Genomic DNA, 25,673 nt, shown 5'->3' with positions numbered 1-25,673 from the left:
TGCCTGTATCGCATGGATGTAATTGTTTTGAACACACAGAAACTGGTGTGGTCTTATCAGTAGCATCTTTTTGGTCAGAGAGCGGCTTCCCCATTGACTGTGCGACCTTGCTGTCTCTCTCAAGTGCAGTTTAAATATTTTGGAGTGTTTGTGCTAGAGCAACCTTTTTTATTGTAGCAGATAATTTTTTCCAGCAACTCAGGCAGGCTCATTTCCCCCCATCTTCCTGAAAACCTAACAGCAACAGAAAACGACCATGCTGCAGTGGGCCTCGTTTGGATTGGCTCTTAGAGAGCATCACAGGCCAAAATCTGAGAAACTTGAGTCAGGGAATTTCACTTAATTGGATATATTACCAATTAACATAAGCTTTAAATTGCTGATTTTGGTATTGAGAAATAAATAAGACAGCCAATTAAATGAACATTCAGAGAAGACATGTTGGCACATCCTGGTGTCTCATCCCCTTGCTACATGTTAGACGTTGTCCCTTTGGTGAGGTGATGGGTGAGGTCATCCAACACAGGTCAGTCCTGCAGCAACCCCACCCCAAACATGCACCCTTACTGAAACCCTGCCAATTTTACCTGATACGGAAGGGTGCCGTATTGAAATGAGGGGCTCCTTGACTGCAGCCAGTGTCCTTCCAGGTGGTATTTGTGTCTTCCCAGTCAGGCCTAGTAACTGTGTGCTGTGGTAGGGAGCTGAGGCTGGATGGAGCAGGTAAGTCCTCTTAACTTGTCACCTGAAGAGCAGAATCTAAGTGAACCTCATATGACAATTACTTGCAGAGGTGGGAGCAGGACCAAGGAGTTCTTGACTCCTAGTCTGGTTTAGTTTGCTGGGTTTTACGTCCTCGGGCCTAGTGTTTATGAAACAGCCAATTCAGCAGTCTCCCTGCTGGGGGTTAGGCAGCCCTGGAGGAGCATGAGGACGAGCTAGGCACATAAAGGGGCTTTTTCCAGGAAGCTTCTTTGCAACTGCAGAGAAGATGATCCTGCAGTAGGAGAGCTACTCTCGCCCAATGTGTCTGAAACTATTTTGCAGACACCTTTTTGACAGCTGTGATGTTTCTTCCCACCCCAGTGCAGTCTTGGGGAGGCAGTTCTTTGTGCCTCTTGCTGTTGTAGTTCCACGTGTCTCCCTGGTGAGCTGCCCCGGGCGGGACGCATGGCTTCCCACTGCCCAGGGAGGGTGTCTGCATGGGTGGTGGGACTGCCTCACGTGTTCGTACTCATGTTCCTGAATCCTGTGGTCTCTCTCATTCCTCTGCACAATTTTCAGCTGGACTTTACAGGGTATGGAGTTGATAGCAAGGAGTGTTGCACTCTAAGGTTTTCCGCAAATATAGCTCTACAAAATGAACTGTCTGACCATTTGTATTTTTCAAAAAGAAAATCACTTTGCTTTCTATTATAATGCTGCAATTAATAATTTAGTAAAAAAGAAAATAATTAGATTGTTTGAAAGTGACAGAATAAGCGTGTATGTGAGTACATGTCTTTTCTGTGGTATTTTTAAGAGAGTAGCAACTTTAATTGCATGCCACAAACTAGGTAACTTGTTATAATAGAAGACGGTTCCTTTGTTGCACAAAATGAGAAAATGTAATTCAAAGTCCATTTAGGTTGATGTATTGGAACCTTATAAAAGGTTTGTACAGTATACTTGTGATAGAGGAAGACGGGTATATATAATCTGAGTTTTTAAAGATTAATTTCAAGTAGTGTATGTATCTGGAGCAAGGACATTACCAGAGCCAAAGACTGAGTATTTACCACTTTCGGTGATTTGCTTACAAAAAGTGAGACGTGTGAAAATATTTAGCTTCTTTAATTAAACTGATAAATAATCTCATGCTTCAATATATAAACTAATCTAGCCTGAGATTTAGGGAGATTACTCTTATGAGAAATAACTGACTCTTTAATGAATAATCTGTATTTGCATGTTTTTGTCTTACGTATTTATGCCAGTGTCCTGAGCTTCAGGAAGCTTTTGGAAAAAGCTACCCAGTTGGGTTGAATGAGTGTTCTTGGGCAGCACTGTGGCTTCAGAGCCAAAGCCTTATAGGATGTCACCTCCCCTTCTTTTAGAGCCCTAATTTCCGTGGCAAACTATAGTGGGGATGCTTGCTCTGGGTATTGAATTTTATATTTACTTTTACCAACTACCCTTTTCCCATGCTTTTCAGACTTCTTATTTCTTCCAGAAAAAGTTGTATTTTATAAAAACATGGGCTTTGAAAAGCAGCATGGAGCCAAGGCAGGAGTTTCGGCATTGATGTGAATGGCGAGTCCGTGCATGTATGACCCCCCTGATGACATCCCTCTGAATATCCCCCACTGCTCCTCAGGAGGCCTGGCCAGCTGGCAGCCTGTGGGCCAGTTCTCTTCCACAGAATAATTCTGGCCAGCTCCCATATGAACATGATCTTATCCTAACTTGCCTGTGCATAACCGTGCAAGCTGCCTCTCTGCTCCTTTACTTCTGGAATGTGACACAGCTTGCCTGCAGAGTGACATTGCCTACAGTGACATTTAAACGGAGATGCTACACTGTAGTTTAGCCTTCAGAAAGATAAATCTTTCCACAGTCACCACCACCATTTTGCTCTCTAAAAAAAAGTACTAGAAATTCTTTCAAGTGCTAAGAATCTTTTTTTTTTGTAACGGGTCTCAAAAATGACTTACAACTGGTGTGCTGTTTTTCTCAAAAATACTCTGATAAAATGTTGTCAAAATCACCTTCTAGACTAGAAGAAGGGCAAAGTTAGTTACCTAGGCTTAAAATATACTACATATTAAATAATCATGCACGTTAGAAAGTCAACACTAGATGTTTTATATTTCTCTCCTGTATCATTTGTTGGTTTTCTGTGCAAAGCATTTTGTGATTCATTGTTTTCATGATATTGTAATTTCATGTTGGATGCTGCCACTGGAATAGTATACAAAAATCACAGCTGTAAATGATTTGAATCCTCTCCAGATGTACTGTGATAAATATTTTGGAGTAAGACTGGGAAATCATTTAATATTTTGTTTTATAATTAATTTAGAACTAGTTTTAGTTTTAAATACGTGATATATTCTATATTGCAAAACCAAAGCATGTTCTACAATTTTTTTCCTTAGTGTTATTAGTCTTATATGCATACAATTTCTGATATGTATCAGGTTTCTAATAACAAAATCATTGTTTTCTTCTTCCATAAACTGCAGAAACTATGCCTGTTCCAGACCAGCCCTCGTCTTCTGACAAGACAAGTTCCCTTAGTCCTGTATTGAACACATCCAATGGCGATGGCTCTGAAACTGAGACAACCTCTGCCATTCTAGCTTCAGTTAAAGAACAGGTATGCAAGTGCTGCGTCCACAGGCTAGAAAACAGTAATATGAGTTAATGTTTTTTTAACAAAAGTTTCATAGGTGGTATCTAAATAATTTCATTCACAAATGCATATTGCAAAGAATGTTAAATATTTCTTCATGTCTTAATATACTTCCGTGTGCTGTCCTACAGTGACATTATTATAATTTAATTGAATTGTTCGTTTTATTCTCCACTTTCATTCTTTACTGTTAATGGTGGTTTTCAGACATCTCTCCTTGTTGGCAGTCTGCGTGTAGAATTACAGCATATAGGCATAGCATATAAGAGCTGTAGACAAATAAGAGATTGTGGAGAAGATGTGTTATCCTAGACCTTTTAATTAAAAGGATTTCTAAGAATCCTAGGATTTTAAAATTTAACATCTACATGTGTTTTATTTTTTTGCATAAAACTTGATGTGAGATTATTTTAGCGCAAAATTGAGTAGAGACAGAGGCTTTCACCCTTAAATGATTAAACCAAAAGTATTAGAAATTTTTGAAAGAAAGCTCTTTAGTGGGATTCTCTGCTTGATTCTGATAGGACAGGTTTGGACATTTTAATGGAAATTTTTGTGGGCTGAGTGTCTGATATTTTGCTTAGTGCCTCTTTGCACATCAGGAGATGGTTAACATTTCAGTTCATGAAAACGCCTGGTTTCCATTGCTACCTCATTTGGCTCAACAGCAGCAACAGGTATCCCAAAGAGAGACATTAAAAGATAGCAGCTTTTAGTCAGCTTTCTCCTTGCTGAAGGTGTCTAAATTGGTTCTCCAGTTATAGTAATCTTTCCCTGCCTAAGACATTCACTGCTGCTTTAGTAAAATTAATGTATGAATTCAGCTTGTGATATGTAACACTGTTGGGGTAATAGCTGTTGAGTCATTGGGTTTTTATAAACTTTGTGACTTTGGTCTTCATTTTTTCTTTTTGATATGTACCAGTTTTCTGTTTTGGGTGTTAAAGCTTCGTCATGTTTTCTGGCTGTGAAAAGAGGAGTGCGAGAAAGAAAGGTTGTAATGTGGAGTTTTGTCTTTAAGATTTATGGCATGTTGATGTATTGGAATTGCCCATGGTTTAGATGTTTATATGCGTGTTCTTTTCCAGGACAATAGCATTACTTGGGCATGTACCAGTGTTTCAGCCTTTGTTACTGTATAATTTTGAAGAAAAATACCCGCCTTAGCTTTTTACTCTTTGATGTTGAAAAAATGTGCAGGGAAGTTATATCAGTAGAAGATACTCTGCATCTTGCCTGCTAGAATGTGAAACACAGTATTGAATAGTGAGAAGTTTTTCTCTGTTGTTGGGTTTTATGATGATATTGCTAGTTTATACCTGGTCATGTATTTTGCAACTGAACCTCCCACCCTCATAAATCAGTGTATTGAGTACTCGAGGGAATTGGTGCTGAATCCACTAGAAGAAAAGGATTTCAAGTGGTAAAATACTAGTAAAGTTATTTCTGATTCCTGTGAACCACAGCAAGAGGACCCTGTAATAAAGGAGTTCTTCACTCCCACATCACCAAGAACAGCCTAGCCAGCCAACTGAAGGTACTGCTGGCTAACAAAATAATCTCTTGGATTATTGTGGTACAGGGTACCAAAACATCACAGGTGTTCTGTTAATTAAACTTTCTTGACAGGTCATCTCTGGTCAGACCTGTCTTGAAGCTGGAAGACTGTACTAAGCTCAAAATGAGACTGATTTTATTTTTTGGATCTGAATGCATTTCTCAGAGTATATGGTTTAATGGCACACATTTATGTTCAGCCACACTCACTACTGGGAAAGCCATGTAACTCCAATATTCTTTTTTTATTTTCTAGTAAAGATTTGAAAGGAAAAAAAAAAACCACCCCAAAACAACAAACCAAAAAAACCAAAACCGCTTTTGGGCTTTTTCTGTTTCCCACAATGTTGTGTGTTTTGACAGGCTTACATTATTTAACATTCTGTTGGAAGAATTTTAGGTAAGGACAACATCCCATGCTTCAGGCAGATGAAATGCATTACACTGATTCTGCATTAGGGGAGTAAATTAAGTAAGTTTCTAACTGATTGTTCAGATGGGTATCCCTCTGCTTTTTAGAAGAAGGAATGAATTACTTTACTGCCTGGTATGTGATTTTGCTTTGTGCCCTTTGACTGTAGCTGAAAATATACCTAGGGTTTTAGAAATACAAACACAGACAATTATTCAGAAGTACTGCTAATAAAGAAAAAGATGGTTGAGTTCATAATGAAGGTATGTTTTGATGAAGCAAGTATGTTAAGTTTTCTTTATCTGTGGTGATGTTTAACTTTTTGAAGTTTCCTTTTTTTAATTCTCTTGGAACACTTGTGGCAACTTCATGTGTTACTTCTCATGAAATAACTAGAACAGTGTCTTTGAGTGACTGCAACAGAGTAAACTGCAGGATTTATGGTATTGATGACTGTAATAGGTGTTTGCAGGCTTTGAAGAGGGCAGGACACATGGAAAGAAAGCACAGAGAAGTAGTCATAGATGTTATATTTATTTGCTCTTCTTAAATTTATTCAGAAAATCTGAAGTTTTGCTGTGCTTAGTTTGAAGAATACATATCACTATTGTTTCCTATTTTGAGGAACAGGTTTACTGGGTCTAAAAAATTGTGCTTGATATGTCCAATGGAAAGTGGCATTCATGCTGGTCATGACTGGATCAGAAGGTGTAGCCACATGTGTTTCAAGGTGAAGATTTCTGTCAAAATAGAAATTGAAGCCCGTATTTTGTTGCTGAGGAGTTAGGCTGATTTTAGGAAATTCAAATCCTGAACTCCTTGATTTAATGTATAAACCATTTCATTTGTGTTTTACCTCTGGACAAGCATACTGAATCATTTATGGGTTTCAGACTTCTGAGATACAATTGAGAAGAAGTGATGGATAAAGAATAAGAATCCATGTTTTTCCCTTTGCTGCTAACTTTCTTAAGGTCGGCAGGCATTGCTAGAGAGGAAGTCAGAATCATCCACCATATGTCTAAGAAATTTTGAGATGTCAGGCAGTAGACTTTGGCTTAGGTGTTTTCAAACTGTCCTGGTGAAGAGGAAAGGTTAATAACTTCTGTGAAAGTGAAAGCTCTTTTTCTGTGTGTGTGTGTTTTTGTAGGTTTTTTTTAGACAGAATCAAGTTCTTTAAAGAGAAATCATCAAGTAATGTTAAACCACTAGACAAAGAGTTTCAATTTTCCATGCTGTTTAAAATGTGGTTAAATATCTGTGTATGAGGAACAATTTTTTTCTTTCTTATGATATACTGGCAAACACATTTGGCCCAATGCTTTGTAAGTTTTAGAAAACATAAGGCCATTCCTGTTTCTGCTTTGTCATCTGCAAATATGGGAAAAACTCTTCAACAAACAAAATGAGATACCAGAAATCTATGGTTTGTGAGAACATATGTGGTAGAATGATTTCTTCTGCAAAAAGCATGATATGTTTCTGATTGTGAATTTCTACCTGTTCAAGAGACTTCTGAACCCACTCGGTGTTAAAAAATTCCTGGGAAGAGAGCTATTGATAATGCTGTTTTGAAAGTAGAAATAGCTGCTAGAGAACCTTTTGAGTAAATATGTAGTAAAGCTGATGCTTTTCCTGAAAGTCTCCAGACATATGTGGTTCACAGCACTTTGGTTCTTGGCATACAGAAGCTGCTCCCTTGGAAGCTGAGGAGGGATGTAGTGACAATGACCTAGCAGAGGCTTGTTTTGGCAGATTTTTTTAATAAAAGCACTTGGAGAACATGAGATGAAATATTTTCCTAAGAGTGAGATCCATCTTGAAGCACTGACAATTATTTCAACTCAGAAATAGTATCATACATCTGTTTTAGTTTTGTGACTCTAGTTTCCTTTACCATCTTAGTAGTAGCCTGTTTCAGAGAACAGCTCTTTCCCTTTCAGAAAACTTACTCAAAGAGCAAGTTGTGTAATGCTTAGTATTTCTTTTGAAACCTTTTTAAATATACATATTTCAAATAATGGTACTTGTTTCCAGATGCTTTGTCTTCATTTCCCCCCTCCAGAAAAAGCTTAGACTCTAAGACTTTTGCAATATTTCTCATATTGATTAAATAAATGATTGATTAATATGTTCTTTAAATCACAGTGCTGATTCCAGAGAGATGGAAGTCTTTCGCTTTGAGATGTTTGCTGATAGGTTGGTTTTTTTTTTTTAAAACAAGAATGAGAGTGTCATCTTTAGTGTTAAAAATATCCCAGCTTTATAAGACTTACATTTTTTCTAAAGTAACTTCTGTTACTTTTAAATATTTACCAACTTTCCCATTAGAAAGCTACTTTTTTGTCAAGAAATTGTGGTTAAAACTGAACTAAAAACCACATAGAGGTAATAATGACTAAGCATTGTAATGCATGTCAGTATTAAATAAGGGTAATATGCATGACTTAAGTGAACTTGTATGTTAGGTGTTAGTACTCTTTGGAAACAGCGTTATGTATGTCATGCACATCTTGTATATGCATATGTAAGTAAAACTGCAGATAGAAATGGCTGTAGAAGTTGAAAGATTTAATTTCTTTTCTTGGCTCTGCCAGATTATTTTTCCTATGTCTTTATATCACGATTGAAGTTTTAGAACAAAATCACATATCTAGATGGATGTTTCAGTTCAGACTATTTTTTAAGGTTTTAAGGCCAGAAGAGACTTGTGAAATCATCTAGTCTGACCAGCAGGTCATGACATTTCATACAGTCATCCAAGTATTGGGTCCCAAGTCTGATTACAGAATTACTTCTGCAGCTGTTTTCCCTAATATAATGCATGCCATATTGTAATACATGATATTCACCAAAATGAAATCTCATTCTTGCCCTACAGGAACCAGTAATTACCGTAGTAACCTTAAGTATTTTATAGGTTTTCTAAATAGGTTCAGTTATGATATATTCATGTCTTGTTTCCCCTCAAACATCAGGCTTTATCTCTGCCTTTAAAAGTTTTAGCAGCAGTATTTCAGACCCATGCTAATTATATTCAATCAATATATATTTCTTTCATCATCTCTCTAAGTGGCACATCAATATATTAACTTCCTTAGTTATAGAACTCCCTTGTTTCCAATGAGGTTTTAAAATATTCCAGAGAGATAGTCCCATTCCTTTTTGCCATCTTTTGTTTTCATTAATATATTGATTTCAGATAAGAACTAAACTTGACTGTATTACATGTTTTGAGTAGAACAAGTCTATACAGGGGATACTGTAATTCTGAGTTGCTGGGTGGACCAACATATTATTGAAATATGAAGCTTTGTGACTACAGCTACTGCTTCCTAGGTACATCCTCAAGTTGATGGGGATTGCTTTTGAGATGTACGATTCTGCTACTGGAAATGGGGAGTTGAGAGAAGAAGTTTTGAAAAGCATCATCTCAGTGGCTGGTGAAGAAGGAAATTATTTAATATACTTACTGTATGCCCTGCTCTATGTGATTCTCAAGTTCTTGCTTTAGTCTGGGACTGGTTTCACATAGCTCTTTGGAGCAGCTGTGAGTATATCCATGTTGTGCTTCTCAGGAAACTGCAGTTTACGAGAATGGAGACCTAGACAAGTAATTCCTATTCAGAACCCCGTATCCTGTAAGTCATGCCAAAGATGCAGTAGCCATAGTAGGTGTTGTGTGAAGAAACTAAAAATCACTTCACTGATAAAAGGATGTGGTGATAATCAAAAATACGTATTTTGGGGATTGTTTGAAATGAGCTGAGAGTGGAAAGGGTCTGTGAAGATTTAGTCTGACAGAAGAGTATTGAGAGAATATATCCTCCTAGCAAAGCCATCTTTGAAGAGAGGGAAGACAATGCTAATTATCAGAATGAAAGTAGAGTTAAATATGATACTATTTTGACTTAAAGTGATGTTGAAAATTTAGTAGTTCAAAGCCAAGAATTTCAGAGAAGCTGAGTAGAATGCCACTTAGTGACAACTCAATCTAATGCTGATTTAAAGCATTATTAAAGGCCATCACAAAGAAAGGCACAATATCCGTTCTTATCATGCAGTTGGTATGTGAACACACTTTTGGTGATCTACAAGGACTTCTGCCTTAACTTTTTTTTTTCCTCAGTAGTGGAAGAATTTCAAACTTGGAATACAGATGCTCTGAGAAAGTAGTAATACTGATCTCAAAATTTCAATAGATTTAAATTTTAGTATATTAAATTTCTAACATTTTAACGTGACTACATTTGTAAGATTTTAACATCGTTGATTTCTTTTTCTCTGGTATTGGGGCTTTTTAAGATGTAAAATATTTTCACACCTAAACCCAAGTGTTTCAACCAGCGTGGTGGAATAGATACTCAATCTCACCTTAAGTCACTTGAGAGGGAGATCTAAATTAACTTAAAATAATTAAGAAGTGGCTAGTCAAGTTGTGCTTTTTCCTGTGCTGACGCAGCTCCCTCTGTTGTATTGACAAGTGTGGATTTACGCAGCCACGTAAGGAATGCTGCTGGAGAGCTGAGTGAGTTGACAATAACCATCCGAAAAGATAGGAAGGCAGCTTTGTGTTGCAGAGGGTTGAGTGTGTTGGATTTCTTTTGGCTAAGAGCAGTTGAATCAATTTGCCAACTTATTTTCAGGGATTGGACTTTTTAGCAAAACTGCTCTAAAAATAGACTCCAAGCCATGGTTTTAGTCAACTTTTTTGTAGTATTTGGAATGATACAGAAAGTCCAACATAACACCCCTATTTAAATGTACAGAGGAGTGGAGGTTTTGGGTGTGTCTCCCTAACTCTGCCCCACTTCCTTGTCTAAAAGGAAGTCAAAATTATGTTTCTGTATAGTGTATTTTACTGAGACTTAGCTATCTTACCTGTTTTCAGTATTTTTCACTTTCTGCACTTGAATTAAACGATATCCATCAATAGTAATTTTCATTTGCATAGAAAATATATGAGGCTGTGAGGCCCATGGCTTTCAAAATCAGCATACCTCTTCTACAGAGAAATAGAAGTGCTGTTAAAAGGCCGAACTGTGAATACTTCAGTTCATGATTTTTTTTTTTTATTTCTTCTGTCTTTTCTCTGGAAGTGAAAGAAAAACATGAAAAGCACACACCATATTCCACAGTGACCCTTCTCCTTTAACTTGTGTTGCCAGTACTTTTAATGCAGCTTGCTCTTAAAACTTCAGTTTTGAAAGGGATTTTTGAAGGAGATTGAATTTTTGTCATTGTTTCAGCAATTTTTGTTCCTTTGATGTTGTTTTGAAAACTTAAATACTTCTATTGTGTTTCCCATCTGTTTCTGTATGTTTGCTCACATGATGGCATTTTCTACTCTTGATGCATTTACTGCTAAATGGAACTGTATCTTTCTGTGGGTAATTTAAATCTTTTGTATTCCTAGAAAAAAACTACATAACAGGTAGTTGAATGCTATGCATGTTACACTTTGGCATACAGAATTTACAATCCTGTTTATCCCCAAACAAGAAAACTAGAACCCAGCAAATACTAAGCTAAGTTTAAACTTAAGTCTACACCTGAGAGTTAAGGTACATTACTACCCAAATAAGCTTAACTTTGGCTGTGAGTTATGTCATTACGATAACACTAAAGTAGTTTAGAATCACACAATAAGTTGATTTTAACAATGTGTAGCATGTACTTCTCTTTTTTTTTTTCCTCCCCTGTGGTGCAAATTAAATATTTATCTCTGAAACTTCTGGTGACAGAAACTTATTCTATAGTTGCCTCTAATTAGAACCTTTTCAGTGTGAAGGAATAAAAGGCCAGCAAAAGACATCAATCTTTAAAAAAGATTTGAAGATATGTGGTAAAGTTCTAGACAAATTAATTGCTTAATTCATAATTCTTTCCCTCAAGGTTAACGCTCCATATTTGGTAGAATGTCACTCACATTGTTTTGGAGGAAGGCTTTACATGTAACATGTTTAATCGTGGAGCCAGAATTTTTGCATTGGTTTCCTGCTACTCTTCATACATACATTTGCCTTTTTTATGTAATCAGCAAATCAAAGTCCTGAGGCCCAAAGAGTTTTTTCTCCTTTTTATTTTTTAAAAGATTTCATTGGAAGGGGTTTTTTGTGCTCTTTTTTTTTTTGTTTCTTTGGTTTGGTATGATTGGTTTTTGCTTGGTGTTTTTTCTTTAAGGGGTAAATATGGTGAGATGATAGCAGCTTAAATTCTGAAATATCTTTTCTAGGATGATATCTTTTTTTGTTGTTGAGACCCTGTCATAGTGCAATACTCTTTGACCATGTTCTTTTAGATATTCCACACGTGAAGGACTTAATATATAGTACAAAGTTCAATTAATTTGAAGTTACTTGCAGTTATACAGGATTAGCACAGTGACACAACAATGCACTCAAAATGCAATATAATTAGAAGTTACAGTTAGTGGAGTATAGCAATTACACTATACAATTGACACAATATAAATGTGAATCTCATTATGTAGAATATACTCACCATCACGATGCTGAACATCCCCACGTCACCAGAAAGGAATGTGTTAGTTGAAGTCAGTTGAAGCCCTCAGTTCTCTTCGGAGCTCTTCTGTTTGTTTGTTTTTTTATATTGGGCTTAACCACATATGTACTCCCCATGCTTGTCTGGCTGTTGTTTATAGCCTTAGGGTCTCTCCAGTACAAAGTTGGTGGCCCATCTCTTTTCCCTTCATGACTGTACTATGCTACTCTGCCTTCACTTCTGAAGGCTGCTGCTATCATGCCAGGCCTGTATCTTGTCATTTCAGTGGCATTAAATACCTCGATCTACACAGAATGACTGCTTGATACTTCTATCTATATAAATTATGGTTGTAGCAGATTAAGCCATAGGCACCTGCTTGATTACAAAAATTGCTGTTACAGCTAAACCAAGTAAAACAAAGCTGCAGACAGATGAAGAAAAGTTCAGACAGAGAAAGCCTGGCAAAGCTAACTCCTGAGTTCTTGCAAACTTGGTACAAAGCTGAGCCATTACTTGGTTCATTAAGTGCTCCGTATAATTCATATAAAGCTATCCAGCAAGCTCCACAATGGGGAACATATTCCTTCCTCCATCACTCTCTGAGTCCAATAAGGTGAGCTGTCCTATGTGCCTGGAGCTCAAGGCTAGCAACTGCTAGGGAGTGAGGCTCATCTCCCAGGAGGTATATCCCAGCTCAGCCCACTTGCTTGGAGTCTGTGCTGTTGCATTGCAGCTTCATCAGTCACTAATTGTAGGTAGAATCACAGCAGGCAAAGTCACTTGCTGAGGGAATGACTGGGCTCTGCAGAAAAGCATAAAACAACAAGCTAAATACCTATTACAGTTATAGGAGCAAAAGATACTCATGATTAGAGCTACAATATCATAATTTATAAGCAGATCCAATATGCATAGAAGTTATGTTATTTTAACCTGAAGCACCCCCTAAAACTAGTTTTGTTTTGCTTTGGGTCTGCATTCCTTTCATTCAGGGACAGGCAGTTATGCAAGCAGTTGAAATACTTTGCCGATACAGTCAGTTTGTCTAAAATAAAGACACCCTTGGGTTTCCTTTGGCATGAGATGACTTTGGCTTCCCTTTCAACAGTTGTGATCAATCATGTAATTATTCTCCCCTGAGCCTTCTCATCATGTAGCCTCTATTTATCTCTTCAGAGCATTCCTTCATTGTAGGTGTGGATGTGGTGGGGGGCTGCATGGGGTGGGGTGTCTTTGATCAGTCACAGCCCATTGTCTCCTTATTTTACATAATGTGGTATGAAACTGTTTTCTCAGGTGCAGAAATTTACCTTTTTGGGTAATAATAACTTGTGACACCAGCTTTTGTAAGTGAAAAGCTGCCACTGGTTATCTACTTGGCAGCATACAAAGTAATATTTCTATTTCTATTAGTTTTCCCTCAATTTATTTGGTCTGGATTGTCATGCAGCAAATAGCTGCTTGCAGTCTGTTTCCTTGGTTGTTTCAAAATGTGAGCCGTACTTCTCACATTTCATCTCTGTTCCCTCAGTTGCTACATTTGTTTTTCCTTGAGTCCTCATAAAGCATTATTCTTTACATTTTTCAGATAGTCCCATTTCTTAGGCATAACTAGTATCTGTCTGTGTTGAGCTTTCCTTCCTTGGGTATCTAGCACCCTCCAATATAATGATCTGATTAATCTGGAATGACATTTTGCTAGTTAGTGTGTTAATCTATTGCCCTAACCTGCAATTCGTGTTGCAGTGTTACCCATGGTCACGATTACCCATCTACCCCAACAGTTACACAGTGCAATTATGTGCCTGGCTGTGTAATTAAGATTTAAATTGAGTCTTTTGTATACCATTACCAGCCTCTTTATCTAGGAAGTCTTTTAGGTTATTTTCACATTGCTAAGCATTTTTCAACAAAATTTTTGAGTGAAAAATAAAGGAGAAAAAAAAGCAGATTGGAAAAATTTCTGACTTTATCTGTTCACTTCTGTGTATTTCATAGTCTTCAGAGTCTTGATGTAAATAGGTATATGTAAGAATTGTACTGTATGCTGCCTTGAAACTGGTAAATGTTTTTTTTACCCCCTAATTCCAGCGTAGCAATACATCTTGGTAAAATCCTATTGATATTTTTAGTGTATAGTTATTTACTGAAGCACATCTGTGCTTCAGGTGTAACAACTGGTAGCTCTGGAAAATACTATTTTCCTTCTTCAAAGTAGTTGAGGATTTTTTTTTCCTCTTAATACTGTCTTTCCTGTATATAGTTACACCCATCTTTGCTCGCTTCATTGTCAATCTAGGTCATTATTTGAAGTTTTTGTTGACAGAGCACTTGAGAGTAAGTGCATCTGATACTATAAATAGGCTTCATTCTTCATAGTAAGTCAGCAGATTCACTTGAAAATTCTCCGTTTTGTACTAGATTTGATGAAAAGGAAGATTTACTGCATTCTTCTGTCAACCAGTAGCACAACAATTTTTAATGAATTGATATCTTTAAACTATCTCATTTTTTAATTTTTTTAAAAAACTTGTATTTTTATTTCACAAAGCACTGCTTGCGCATGAAAACCTGTTCCAACACAGTTTATGCTGTTCTTTTTGTTCCAGGTCACAGAAAATAGAGGATACTGTTCCTCTTACTGTATGTTTTCAGTAACCTGTGCTGTGAAAATAGATGATTCTTTGGATTAGGTTTTTGTTTGTTGGTTTACCACAAATTGTGGCAGGGACCAACCAAACAGTGTGCATTCTTGCCACAATGTAAGGCAGCCTTCTGGTACAGCTCCAAGATGCTGTTCTATGGGTGAAAGATTTTCAGGAATGGAAAAACCTGTGATATACATTGTGTTTTCTGTATGGTTACAACCGCAGGAAGGGAGTTAGGTGCAGCTCTGGCTGTAACATGTGCACGGGCACCTTTCTGAAACCTTTGACCATTTGTATGCTGCTGCACCTGTAAAATAACCAACATCTTATTCTTGCTTTCATATTCTCTGTTAGGCTTTAAAGCCTTATTTAAATTGTGAATAAATTCTTGAGATTAAATTAACAATGTGGTTTCATCCTATGCCCTTTCTGTGTGCACAACAAGAGTATTACAAAAACAGATATAACACTAGGTAAGTGTGTGTCTCTGAAAGTAGGACTGGATGTACCACTGTGATGCATCCTGGGATTGAAAAGCATTGTAAAAGCTGTACGTAACAGTGACTTCTCCCCACTGCAGTCTCTAAAGATTGGTAAGCACCCCCACAGTTTATATGCATCCCCTTTAGAGGTTTTTCATGCTGAGGCTGGATGATGGACTGTAGAAGGTGGACAGTTGTCCGTAATGAATTTGATAGCCACTCAAACTGAGGTTTGATGCAGTGCCTGTTTGCTGATACCGAATCAGCATTGCTACTGGTAATTTTATATGCCAGATTCACTGTCAGACACAGAAATACAAATTCATTGATGGCATATGCCATAGTGATGCCTACCTAAATGCAGAAGAGCTAAGCTAATGACTCAAATAAATATACTTATTTCTTTAGTAATTAAAGGCTGTATTTAAAGGCTGATGAGAAGTCCTCTAGTGCTTTTCACTGAATTTTAGAAAGTGAACTACAGTTTATTCCATGAAGGTGTAAAAAAAAAAAATGTGTACAAATGAAAAAGTACTTTCTGCAGAAGTGGTGTGTGGGTGATATGGAACTGTATTTGCTTATTTGGCATGAGAAATTGTCCAATACTTAAAACCTTGCTAGATTGTTTCTGTGTGTGAGAGAGAGAGCATTGCCACTGTCAGGTAGTTCTAGTGCACTTTGCTTTGAGAAGACCATACCTAGTTGTGTGTCCTTTCCACTGGAAATAGAAGGGTTGAAGGAAATCTGTCTGATTGTCATCAGTTTAGTCTGAACAGAAACCAATGCATTCCCTCCCCTTTTCTTTTATGATGAGATTCATATGAAGCTTACTTTTCTCAGTTTTCTCCACTATATACAGCTTAACTTCTGATTTTCATGTGTTGACAACTGTATCTATTCCTTCTCAGTTTATCTGTGGTCACGCAAAGAGCTACTTTATGGTTTCTTACTGTAAATTTAAATGGTATATAGTGTCCCTAGATGGTTTTTTGTTGCCTTTTATTTAACAAGGTAGGCTGTTAGTCTGTAGTTATAGTGCAACATTTGTAGGCAGAGTTATTATCTTTTATGAGGGAAAAAATATGCAGGGTTTTCTGTGAGTCTGACTTATGGATCTGAACGTTTGCTTTTTTAATTTTTCACCGTTAGTTGTTAGCATATACTTCTTCTCATTACAAGCCTTCCCTGATGTGAAGATGTCATATGATAATAGGTGTTAATGTTTTTCTGGTTCATTTGGTAGAATATTTTTAAAAAATGTATTGTTGTTTCATGAATCTTGTGTTGTTAATATACATGGGCATTATATATTGTTGTACCTGCACCGTTTGCATAGTTCATGCATGTATGAATACAGTCAGTGGCTTCTTTTAGTACAGCAGTGCACATGTATGCATATAGAGAAGTAAAGTCTTTTACTAATAAAAGCATATTAATTTGCACCTCTTTTGTTCAGCTTTTTAGATATTTTTGAAGATTTCTATTTTGTCAAACTTAAGTTTGAATGTTTTTTTCAATTGTCTTCTTTGATCCCTAATCTGCATTAATAATCAGCATTACTTGAACAGGAAGAAATAGGCATAGAGGTTCTTCCTCTCATCAGTGATTGTGATGGGGGATCAATGGACTGACTTATTCTTAAGTGTGAATCTTCAGGTTAACATTGAAAACGATTGTATTAACATTGACAAAGACGCGCAAGTTACTTAAAATGATTTTGATTTTAATTTTAATATTCTTGACATATTCCTTCTTAGTTGAGTGTGTTTATTCTTACCATTTGTTTTCTCAGTATGTGCTTGAAAGAGTCATCAAATTATTGAGTCAGTGTGTCCTTGAAGTTGTGGTCTAATAACTGCCTTTTTTCCCTGGAGTTCAAGATTAATTGGTTTAGATAATACAATACCATGCAAATTTCAAAATGTTTCTATTCATTACTGAAAAGCATAGTATGATAAAGCTTACTTCAATTCTATTCACTTACTAAAATGAATTAAAAAGATCATCAGCAGCTATATTCTTTTTTTTATGGTGTATTAGTTACTTTATAGTAGGGAAAAACTCATCTGTTTGTGTTTCTTTTTCTGCAAAGCTTCTTGAGACTTTTCAGAAATTTGTCATCTGCATTCCCTGCTGGATGAAAGTTTCAACATGCTATGCCTTATGACAGTGAAGAAAAGCCTACACCATTTCTTCAAAGAATATAGAATTTGATTTCTAACCCAGTGCATATACTGATCTAGAAGTTGAATGTAATTCTGCTGTAGTGCTTCATATGGTAACTTCAATTTCCCCTTCATTATTTCTGGAGAAGACAAATTGAAATCAGGAACTTGGAGAAATGTGGCTCCATGGGTGAATGCTGGAGGCAATCTAATGGTGGACAACACAGAAAAGGCAGAAACTTCCCATTTTTTTTTTACTGTTCTCAGACAAGGGACAGTATCATGGAGGACCCACAGATTAAGGACTGTTTAGAGAAAGTGGATATATTAAGATTGTTGGGGCTCTATGCCAAGATTGACAAGAGCTCAGTCAGGTGCTAGGATTGCAAGGCAGCTGTTGTCCAGGGAAAACCATGGTAATTGAGGAAAGTCCTGAGAACGAAAAGGAGGCCAACCTTATACCAGTCTTTAAGAAAGGTAAGGAGAATGATCCAGGGATCTACAGACTGTCAGGTCACAGTCAGTTCCCAGAAGGATCATGGAACACATCATCTTGGCACTTCTTCTAGACATGGTGAAGGGCAAGAGGGTAAATAGGAAGAGTCAACACATTTCTGAAGTGCGGTTAGTGTTTTGCTAATGTGCCTTCTAGGACGAAATGTCTGGCAATGTGAATGAGGGGAGCACATACAGTATAGTGTAACTGTAACTTTATTAAGACTTCTGATACCTTCTCCCACGCTGGTATCAACAGTAAACTGAGGAAGCATGGGCTGGGTATTGAGTGGGCTTGAAAACTGGCTGGACTACTGTACTGAAAGGGTAGTAATCAATAGCTTGACCAGTTAGGCAGTAAGAAGTGGAACACCTTAAGGATTGATTCTGGTAGTCATGCTATTCAATTCTTCAGTGACTTGGATGATAGAATTGAACTGAATGCACCCTCAGCACATTTGTGAATGATACTAAATTAGGGTGATGCTTGGAAAGCCAAAGTAGAGCTCCAGTCTTAAAGCATCTTGAGACCTTGAACGAACTGAGGACTGAGCCAACAGGAAACTCCTGTATTTAAAAAAGAGCAGGCTGAAATTCCGCAGCTGAAGTAGTAAGTACTGAAGTGGAGTAACACCATGCATCAATCCAGGCTGGGAAGCACCTGGTTGAGTCACAGCTCTGCTGAAAAGGACCTGCGGTCATTAAGAATGTCAAGCTGAATATGAGCCAGTGGTGTGCTTTCACTGCAGACAAAACTAACTGTGTACTGGCTGTGTTGGAAGGAAGGAGGAATGTGACTGGCAGACTGAAGGAAGCTGTTACCACCCCTGCTCCGAGCTGGTAAAGCTGCTTCTTGGACAATTGTGTGTCATTTTGATAACCCCCAATACAGAGGGGATGTTGAGAAACTAGAAACAGTCCAGTGGGGGGATAGTAAACTGGTCAGAGGCCTAGACCACATGATGTGATAGGAGAGGTTAGGGAGCTGGGTCTGGTGAAGGGGAGGCTAAGGGGGTGATCTTACGTTAGCCTACAATAACTACAAAGGGAGTGACAAAGCACCAGACTTTTCTCAGTAGTGGCATAGAGTTTAGCAAGGGGCAGTAGCCATAAATTGCAGCTTGAGGAGTTCAGAACAGGATATGCAGTAATGGAAGAGGTGACCAGAAAGGCTGTGAGTTTGATCTTTTCCAGTCAACTAAACAAATCCTAATGTGGTGTTGGAAATGATCATATTTTTAGTGGGAGCTGAGACTCCAGACAAATTTTATGTGGTCCTATGATGATTCTGTAGTAATCCAATGATAATGCACAATTTTGATCAAATTATAATTTACACCTTTGTATGTAGAGTGTGGAAAATATATTTTGAGGGAGGATAGTATGGCTTAAAAATTCCTCCAATTTGATTACATAGCTTTTAATGCTTTAAAAAATAGTATTAGAAACTGAGGATAGCTGTTTATTGAAGAATAATCTCATTACTTTTCAATGTTTTATTAAGTGGTAAGGACTGAAATAATAGATCAGCCAACAGGATTGCTGGATGAAGGGGAAAACTAGCTAATGCGGAATGGGATTTCTGAAGATTTTGGTCGGATTTACTTTTTTTTCCCCCTGGAGAGATCCTCTTATCTTTATTTTTACATAGGGATTTCAATTTCTAAGCAGGTTTTAGAGACCAAGATATTACTTCTCAAACTCTACCAGACCTTAATATTTACAAGAGAGCAACATGTGGAAATAAATAAATAGTGTTTTCTTGATGTTAATAATGCAAAAGTGTAAACGTAGCCTTACATATAGGTTTTATATATTTTTTGTCAAACTTCATATGACTGATCCATTCTCTTCACAATCCCTTAGCTTCCTATTTTTTTTAAATGGGAATAGTAACATTTACCTAAATTTCAGACTGGTTGCGTATATATGTACATGAAGAGAGCCAGTATATGTCCGCTAAGGGAGGTAGGGTACTTTTTTTTCCTGTCAGTTGCTTGTATCAGATTGAATACCTGGAGAAGAGTAAAATAGATTAAAAAAACTATGTTGCACACTTTAATGTGATGAAGATACCTATCTCACGAGGGCTGAACCTTCCCTGCAGAGGATTCAGAACTAATTCATAGACACTTTGCATCTCTCCATGTGACTTGGACCTCAGGTCACATAAAATAAGGCCAGGCAAGTCAATTATGCCTTCAGCAGGAAAATTAATCACCTCATAGTCTGTGTATAGCATATAAATAAATAGACCGGAAATCAGGGCAAGATACTCCCAGTGAAGGAAACTGAGTGACTCTCCATGCTGCTGCAATAAGCTTGGATGTCTTTGACTGCTTGATCTCAGTGGGACAGAGAATAGTCCACACTTTTTGAATGCATGATCAGGTCTGCAGGAGCCTATTCTTTGGGTTAATCATCAGATTCAGCAAGGTATTTCTGGTGTTTGTTCAGCTCTCTCTAGAGCTAAGGGAGAAATACAATGTAATAGTTGCAATGGTGGATTTTAGGATATAGTACTGATTGTTATCTCTATAATACCGAAGTGGTTGCCATGAAAATAAATGATTGTTCAAGTCAGAGACAGTTCTTGTTCTTTTAGGGGTTATTTAGAGGAAATTCCAGTGTCAAAATGCCAGATGAGGATTTCATGCGATGCAAGTGGGCTTGTGGCCTGTTTCTGTCTGTGTTATCTGACTATTTATACAGTGGCCATATACCAATACCTGTTCCTTCCCTCCTTCATTCCAGGCTACATCCTAAGAAATGCTTGTTACTTTACAGAAAATCCATACTTTTAACAACTTTTGGTGGGCATCTTGAGTAATGTCTCAGTAAACTAAAACAGTATTGTTTTAACTTTTGTGCTACTTTTAATGGATATTTTCTGTCAATTCTCTGCTGTACCCTATTGACTCCAGTGTATTTAAGCAGTGCCCAGAAGGGGGATATACTAATAATGAAGTTTTCTGCAAAACCTGCTGCAGCTTATATTGTCAAATATACTGTGCACCAGTGTTTTCTACAGCAGCCTGTTTACAGTTAAAGTTTACTTTCTCCAATTCTTTTTGTTGCATCACTATCAGTAAAACTGAAGTATGTTCTGCATTTTCATATGCTTGTAAAGCCATATTGTCTTCAGTTAATTCATGTAATTTTGGCTGTTTAAAGTAGATTTGCAGTAGTTTTCTTGGTTACCACCCAGATGAATATGCTTTCCATCTTAGATACTGCCTCGATTTGGATTACAGAGGTCATCTGATGTTGTGTTATTTTTCCAGTAGGTTGTGCTATTCTGAACACATTTTAAAATAGTTGAATAAAGACTTGGAGCTTGTTAAAGGAAGGATTTTGTATCAGGGTTAGGTTTTTAAAGCTTGTTAGTTACGATGTATTGGTTATTGCTGCACTTGTTCATTTTAGCCCTAATGAAGCCACAGTTCTGCAGTGCAAGAATTGCCACACAGTTACCATGTCTGTGACTTAATTTTGTTTCTTAAGTGAGATTTATTTTATTGTAGAAGGAACATGTGTATTGTATTAAAAGGTCACCTTTCTCCGTTAGCATTTTTTTGCCCAACACAGTAAAATCCTTTCCTGTTGCTGGGACCTCTGGACGCTGTCATGCAATTTCTGAATTAGAATAGCTTAATCTTCAGTATCTTTGACACTTTCATAGTAAGTTAACACAATCTCTAGAAATGAGTTGTTCTAAACAAGACTTCTTTATCTGCCTACCTTGTGTAATGGAAGAGCATAGATAATACAGGTGTACCTCTCTCAGTGGCTTGGCAGCCAGGCAGTGTCTGGGAAGACTAATACTGAGCACGTGTTAATATGCTGAGTAAGACTTGAGCTGGCTTCTTTCGATCAGTTGAATTCACCATGGTTTTGAGCACTTGCAGTTTCAAAAGTAAAGAAATAAAAGAAATTAATTACTTCTAGGTCCCAGCAGGTGTTGAACGGCTTACAGAAGCTTGGTTCTGTACCTGAATGAATAAAATCCTGTAGGTCTGAACTCTCTCTTCTTGACTTCTCATACTTCCACAGTTCCTTAAGTGCAAGACTTCGTCTTGTTTTATTTCAGTCTCCTGAGACTCAGTTCCCTAAAACCTACCTTTTCTCCATGCTCCAAAGTTGCTATGGTGCCTTTGTTGGACCAAGCTATATTGAGCCTTCTGAGCTGTGAAGGGTGCTAAAGGTTTCTAGCTACAGGGGGGTTAGAAAACGAAATGGGACAAAAAGAAGTGATACAAAAGGAGGTCATAAAGCATGTCTAGTTGTCTGGTTGTGGCAAATATAAAGTGATCTTACCTCTTGGGCAGGAAAGAGTTATTTGGTTCTTCATCTGAGCTGCCTGACATACCCTTGCTATTCTTGTGCATCTGGGAAGTCCTTTCTCATGTACTTCCTTACCACAGAGGATGTGGAGAACAGAGTAATGTAGCTGTTGAATAAGCAGCTGTATTCATTTGAATAGCTCGAAGTTAAATTTTCAACCTGTTTCTGTGTAAATATAATCAGGAAAGGGGTCTAATCCCACAGATCCTTGAGCATGACTTTACTCACCTGAGTATCATATTACAACTAATGAAGTTATTTGTAAGTCAGAGGGCTTAGAGATTTGAGTTGAATCCTGGTTTTAATTCTGAAGAGTCGGCTTTGAAGACTGGGATTCAACTGATGTTAAGGTTAATTATAAAAAATGAATCCTTATATGAAAATATAAAAGCAATTCTAACATGAATTTCCAAATGTAAATGATGTAATATCCAAATCCTGCGACTTTTTGTATCATCTTTCTTTTTTTTCTACTGCTGGAATTTACTTTCCTGTATGAAAAGGAGGTAGGCCATTGTATTAACTTAATTTTAAATACAGCAAATAACCTGTTTGTAAACATTTTATATTGATAACTCATGTTATATACCTTTAAATGTGTAGTATGTTGTTTGGCTTTCAGAGGGTGTTTGTCTAGTTTTTGACATATTTCATACTAAGATGGGTTTCAGGGTTAAGACACCTGTATCTCTTAGGCTTGCAGAGAATTTGGAACTATTCTTTATATATTTGAAAACGTTAAAGAGACAGTAGAATGTGAAAAGGCTGGTTTGCTGCTGAAAAAAAAAAAACCACGCCAAAACCTGAGAAATTAAATTAATGCCTCAACAGAGTTTTGAGAATGAGCACTTGTTATTTCTCTCTTGGTAAAAAGTATTTTTTTTTTTTTTTGGCTCTTACAAGGTTTGTATTTGTTTTAAGGGTGGTTTTTGGTTTTGTTTTGTTTTTTTCAATGGCTAGAAGGAAATATCTGAAAGCAAATGATTAATTAAGCATCCAGATTAATAATTTTAAAATGGAAATATGGTATAAATTTATTCTACTTTAGGACATTATTATTGAAATATCTGTGTATCAAAAGAAAGTTAGATAGTGTACAATTGATGACTTAGAGAAAGTGGTGTGATGTGTAGGCTCAGCTAATGTTGAGGATTACTTGTCACTGAGTAACAAGGTTAGCTTTCCTGTTTTATGATATAGCAAAATAGAATTAAACTGTCTTCTGCTCTATAATGCAAGGTTCCAAATAGAATTGTGCAAAAACTGGTTTGCCTTTTTTTTTTTTTTCCCCAAAACCAAAGTACTACTTTTATTTTCAAAAAATGCTGAAGATGAAATGTTTTGGCCTTATTCCAGTACTCCTCCCTCTTCCCACCTGCCCCACCCTGCCCCTTGTCTCTCAACATAACATCTTGCTCCTGAGTAATCAGCATTTCCCAGCAAGAAAATATTTCAGTGAAATATTTTAAAGTGAGTCTAATGATGAATACAGCTAAGATTTTAATGTTAGCTAATCACTTTGCAAAAGCACTTCTAGACCAGTTACACAGACGAATTGCAATTTGATAAGCAAGTGTAATATACACAATGAAGCTTATAAATATTACCAACCTACTGATATAAAAGAAGTTATGGTTATTTATTTAACATGAAGATGAAATTGTTTTCTCATTAAAGACATTTCAAAATTTGATTAATTTAGTGAAAACTGCAAGGTTATTTTATCCCTGGTAGCGTAGTAGTGTTGTGGAAGAGTGAGCAAAATCCCTTTTGTTCTTATGCATCTGCTGTCTGATTTTTCTCTGAGTTTTGAGTGTTTGCATTCTGTCTTCACTTTCTCCTGTACAAGCTCATTGAATTTTATTAGTTATCACTGCAAGCCAAACAAAATAAAAGGAGTTACACAGCTGCAGTGATAAGACTGAACTGCATCATCCTCCTTACTTGCAATAATATGCAAACTAGAAAAAATGGGCTTGATTATAGATCTGAGGAACTTTGCCAGAACCAATATACAAGTGATTTCCTCAAAACTGAACCATTTTGCATGAGGAATCTTCAAAACAAAACTTGAAAAGAATCAGGAAAAGATAGTCCCTTTTTTTCACAGATGCTGAGCATTCCTCGTCCTCTCAAGTCAATGAGAATGTAGGCTCCCACTGTCTTAAAAATTGGACCAGTATGCAGAAAGCTTTGTTGATGTTTAAGTTATTTTACTGTAACAGAAGTGTATCTTAATGCACTTTAGTTGAGCTTGTGTAATTGTGGTAGAAATAGCTGTGGCTGAAAATTTATACCGGCTATCACAATAAAACCATTTTTGAGTACATGGAAGTATGTAATTTCAGTTTCCAGAATGAGCCCTTTTGTACTCTGCAGTTAAGTAATTCCACAGTATTACGGCAGGCATAAAGACTGGAGTTAAGGAACATTCCTCCAGTGGGATTGTACCTGTTCAACTGCTGCTTGTAATGCATATTTAGTGCTGGGAACTACTAACATTTTCTTTTAGAAAAAGAAATCTATCCATCTGAGATTCTTCTGTATGTTTGTTTAGTAAGTAATTTTTCTGGGGTTCCTACTTCACATGTTCACAAAAACTATGCCTGAAGATTTTAAGCTGATTTGCCCTGAGATTTTTAGCAGTGGTGCAGGTTGACTTAAGCAGCGCAGATCAAGGTAAACAGGTGGCAGTGACATGTCTTTTGAGAAGGGAGTTACTTGTAAGAGATCAAAAGACAGTGCATGCTTTCACACGTGCACCATCTCTGTACTGACTTGTGTACCAGTCTTGTTACTCCAATGAAGTCACAAAATCACATTGTAGGTTAGTTAGGCTTTGCAAATAGCTGATAGAGACATGAAACAGCAAGTGTATTAAAGGAAGTCATGGGACTGGGTATCTGCCGTTAAGTACACTTACCTTCAGCTTATATAGCCAGGAAGGACTGTATAGTCTGTGTAGACATAAAAGGACATCAGGTACTTTTAGTGCAGAGCCATCCTAGGTTGAAGGTAACAAAAGATTATTTAGCACTAGAACAGCTGAAGGGATGCACTGTTCAGAACCATACATCATATTTTTCCTTATTTCCAAAAAAATTTAAGTTTTATAAACAGTTTGTTGTCTTGTCAGAAAGACATTGTAAAGTTTTTAAAAGACAAAATTAATACTTTCAACATCTATAGGGGTGTTGTGTCTGTAGGGTATTAATATTTAGTCTTCAAAGTATTTAAATTCTGTTTGTAAATTTAAGAATTGGGTTTTCTTGTACTGCAAGCTTATAACTATTTAAACCACTCTTTCTGGCCTACAACAGCATAACACACCTTTAAGGACAGTAAAATAATGCATTAATAACGCACTGGTTGCGCTTCTACCTAACAGACCTCTTTTCTAGTCTTGTGCTCATTAAAACAAATGTACTTGTTTTAAGCTGATAAAACTAAAAATCAGGAAAAAAAAATTATGGGCATACACATGAAGTCATTATGTGAACCATGGTAACAGTACTAGGAACGGCATTAGCAAGCAGGAGAATTGAGTTCAGTCCCTGTCACTTCCTTCTTTCAACACCATTTCTATAGATTTTGGACAAAGCAGAACTATAATACAGTTTTTGAACACACATTTTTCATTTTTGTTTTAGACTCCTCAGAACACTACTA

General features: G+C 36.9%; 1 protein-coding gene across 4 annotated transcripts in view; it reads left to right on the top strand.

The window, feature by feature from the left end:
- The window catches only part of CTNND2 (catenin delta 2), a 696,862-nt gene that overhangs the window by 128,472 nt on the left and 542,717 nt on the right, over positions 1-25,673 (top strand). For all 4 annotated transcript variants that reach the window (XM_074826001.1, XM_074825966.1, XM_074825976.1 and 1 more), the window contains exon 2: positions 3,225-3,358. In XM_074826001.1, coding sequence (XP_074682102.1) covers positions 3,225-3,358 — 134 coding nt within the window. The remainder of the gene's footprint in view (positions 1-3,224; positions 3,359-25,673) is intronic.

This window comes from Strix aluco, chromosome 1, assembly GCF_031877795.1.
Source record: "Strix aluco isolate bStrAlu1 chromosome 1, bStrAlu1.hap1, whole genome shotgun sequence".
Classification (NCBI taxonomy): Eukaryota; Metazoa; Chordata; class Aves; order Strigiformes; family Strigidae; genus Strix; species Strix aluco.
This window is presented reverse-complemented; position numbering and strand designations above follow the sequence as displayed.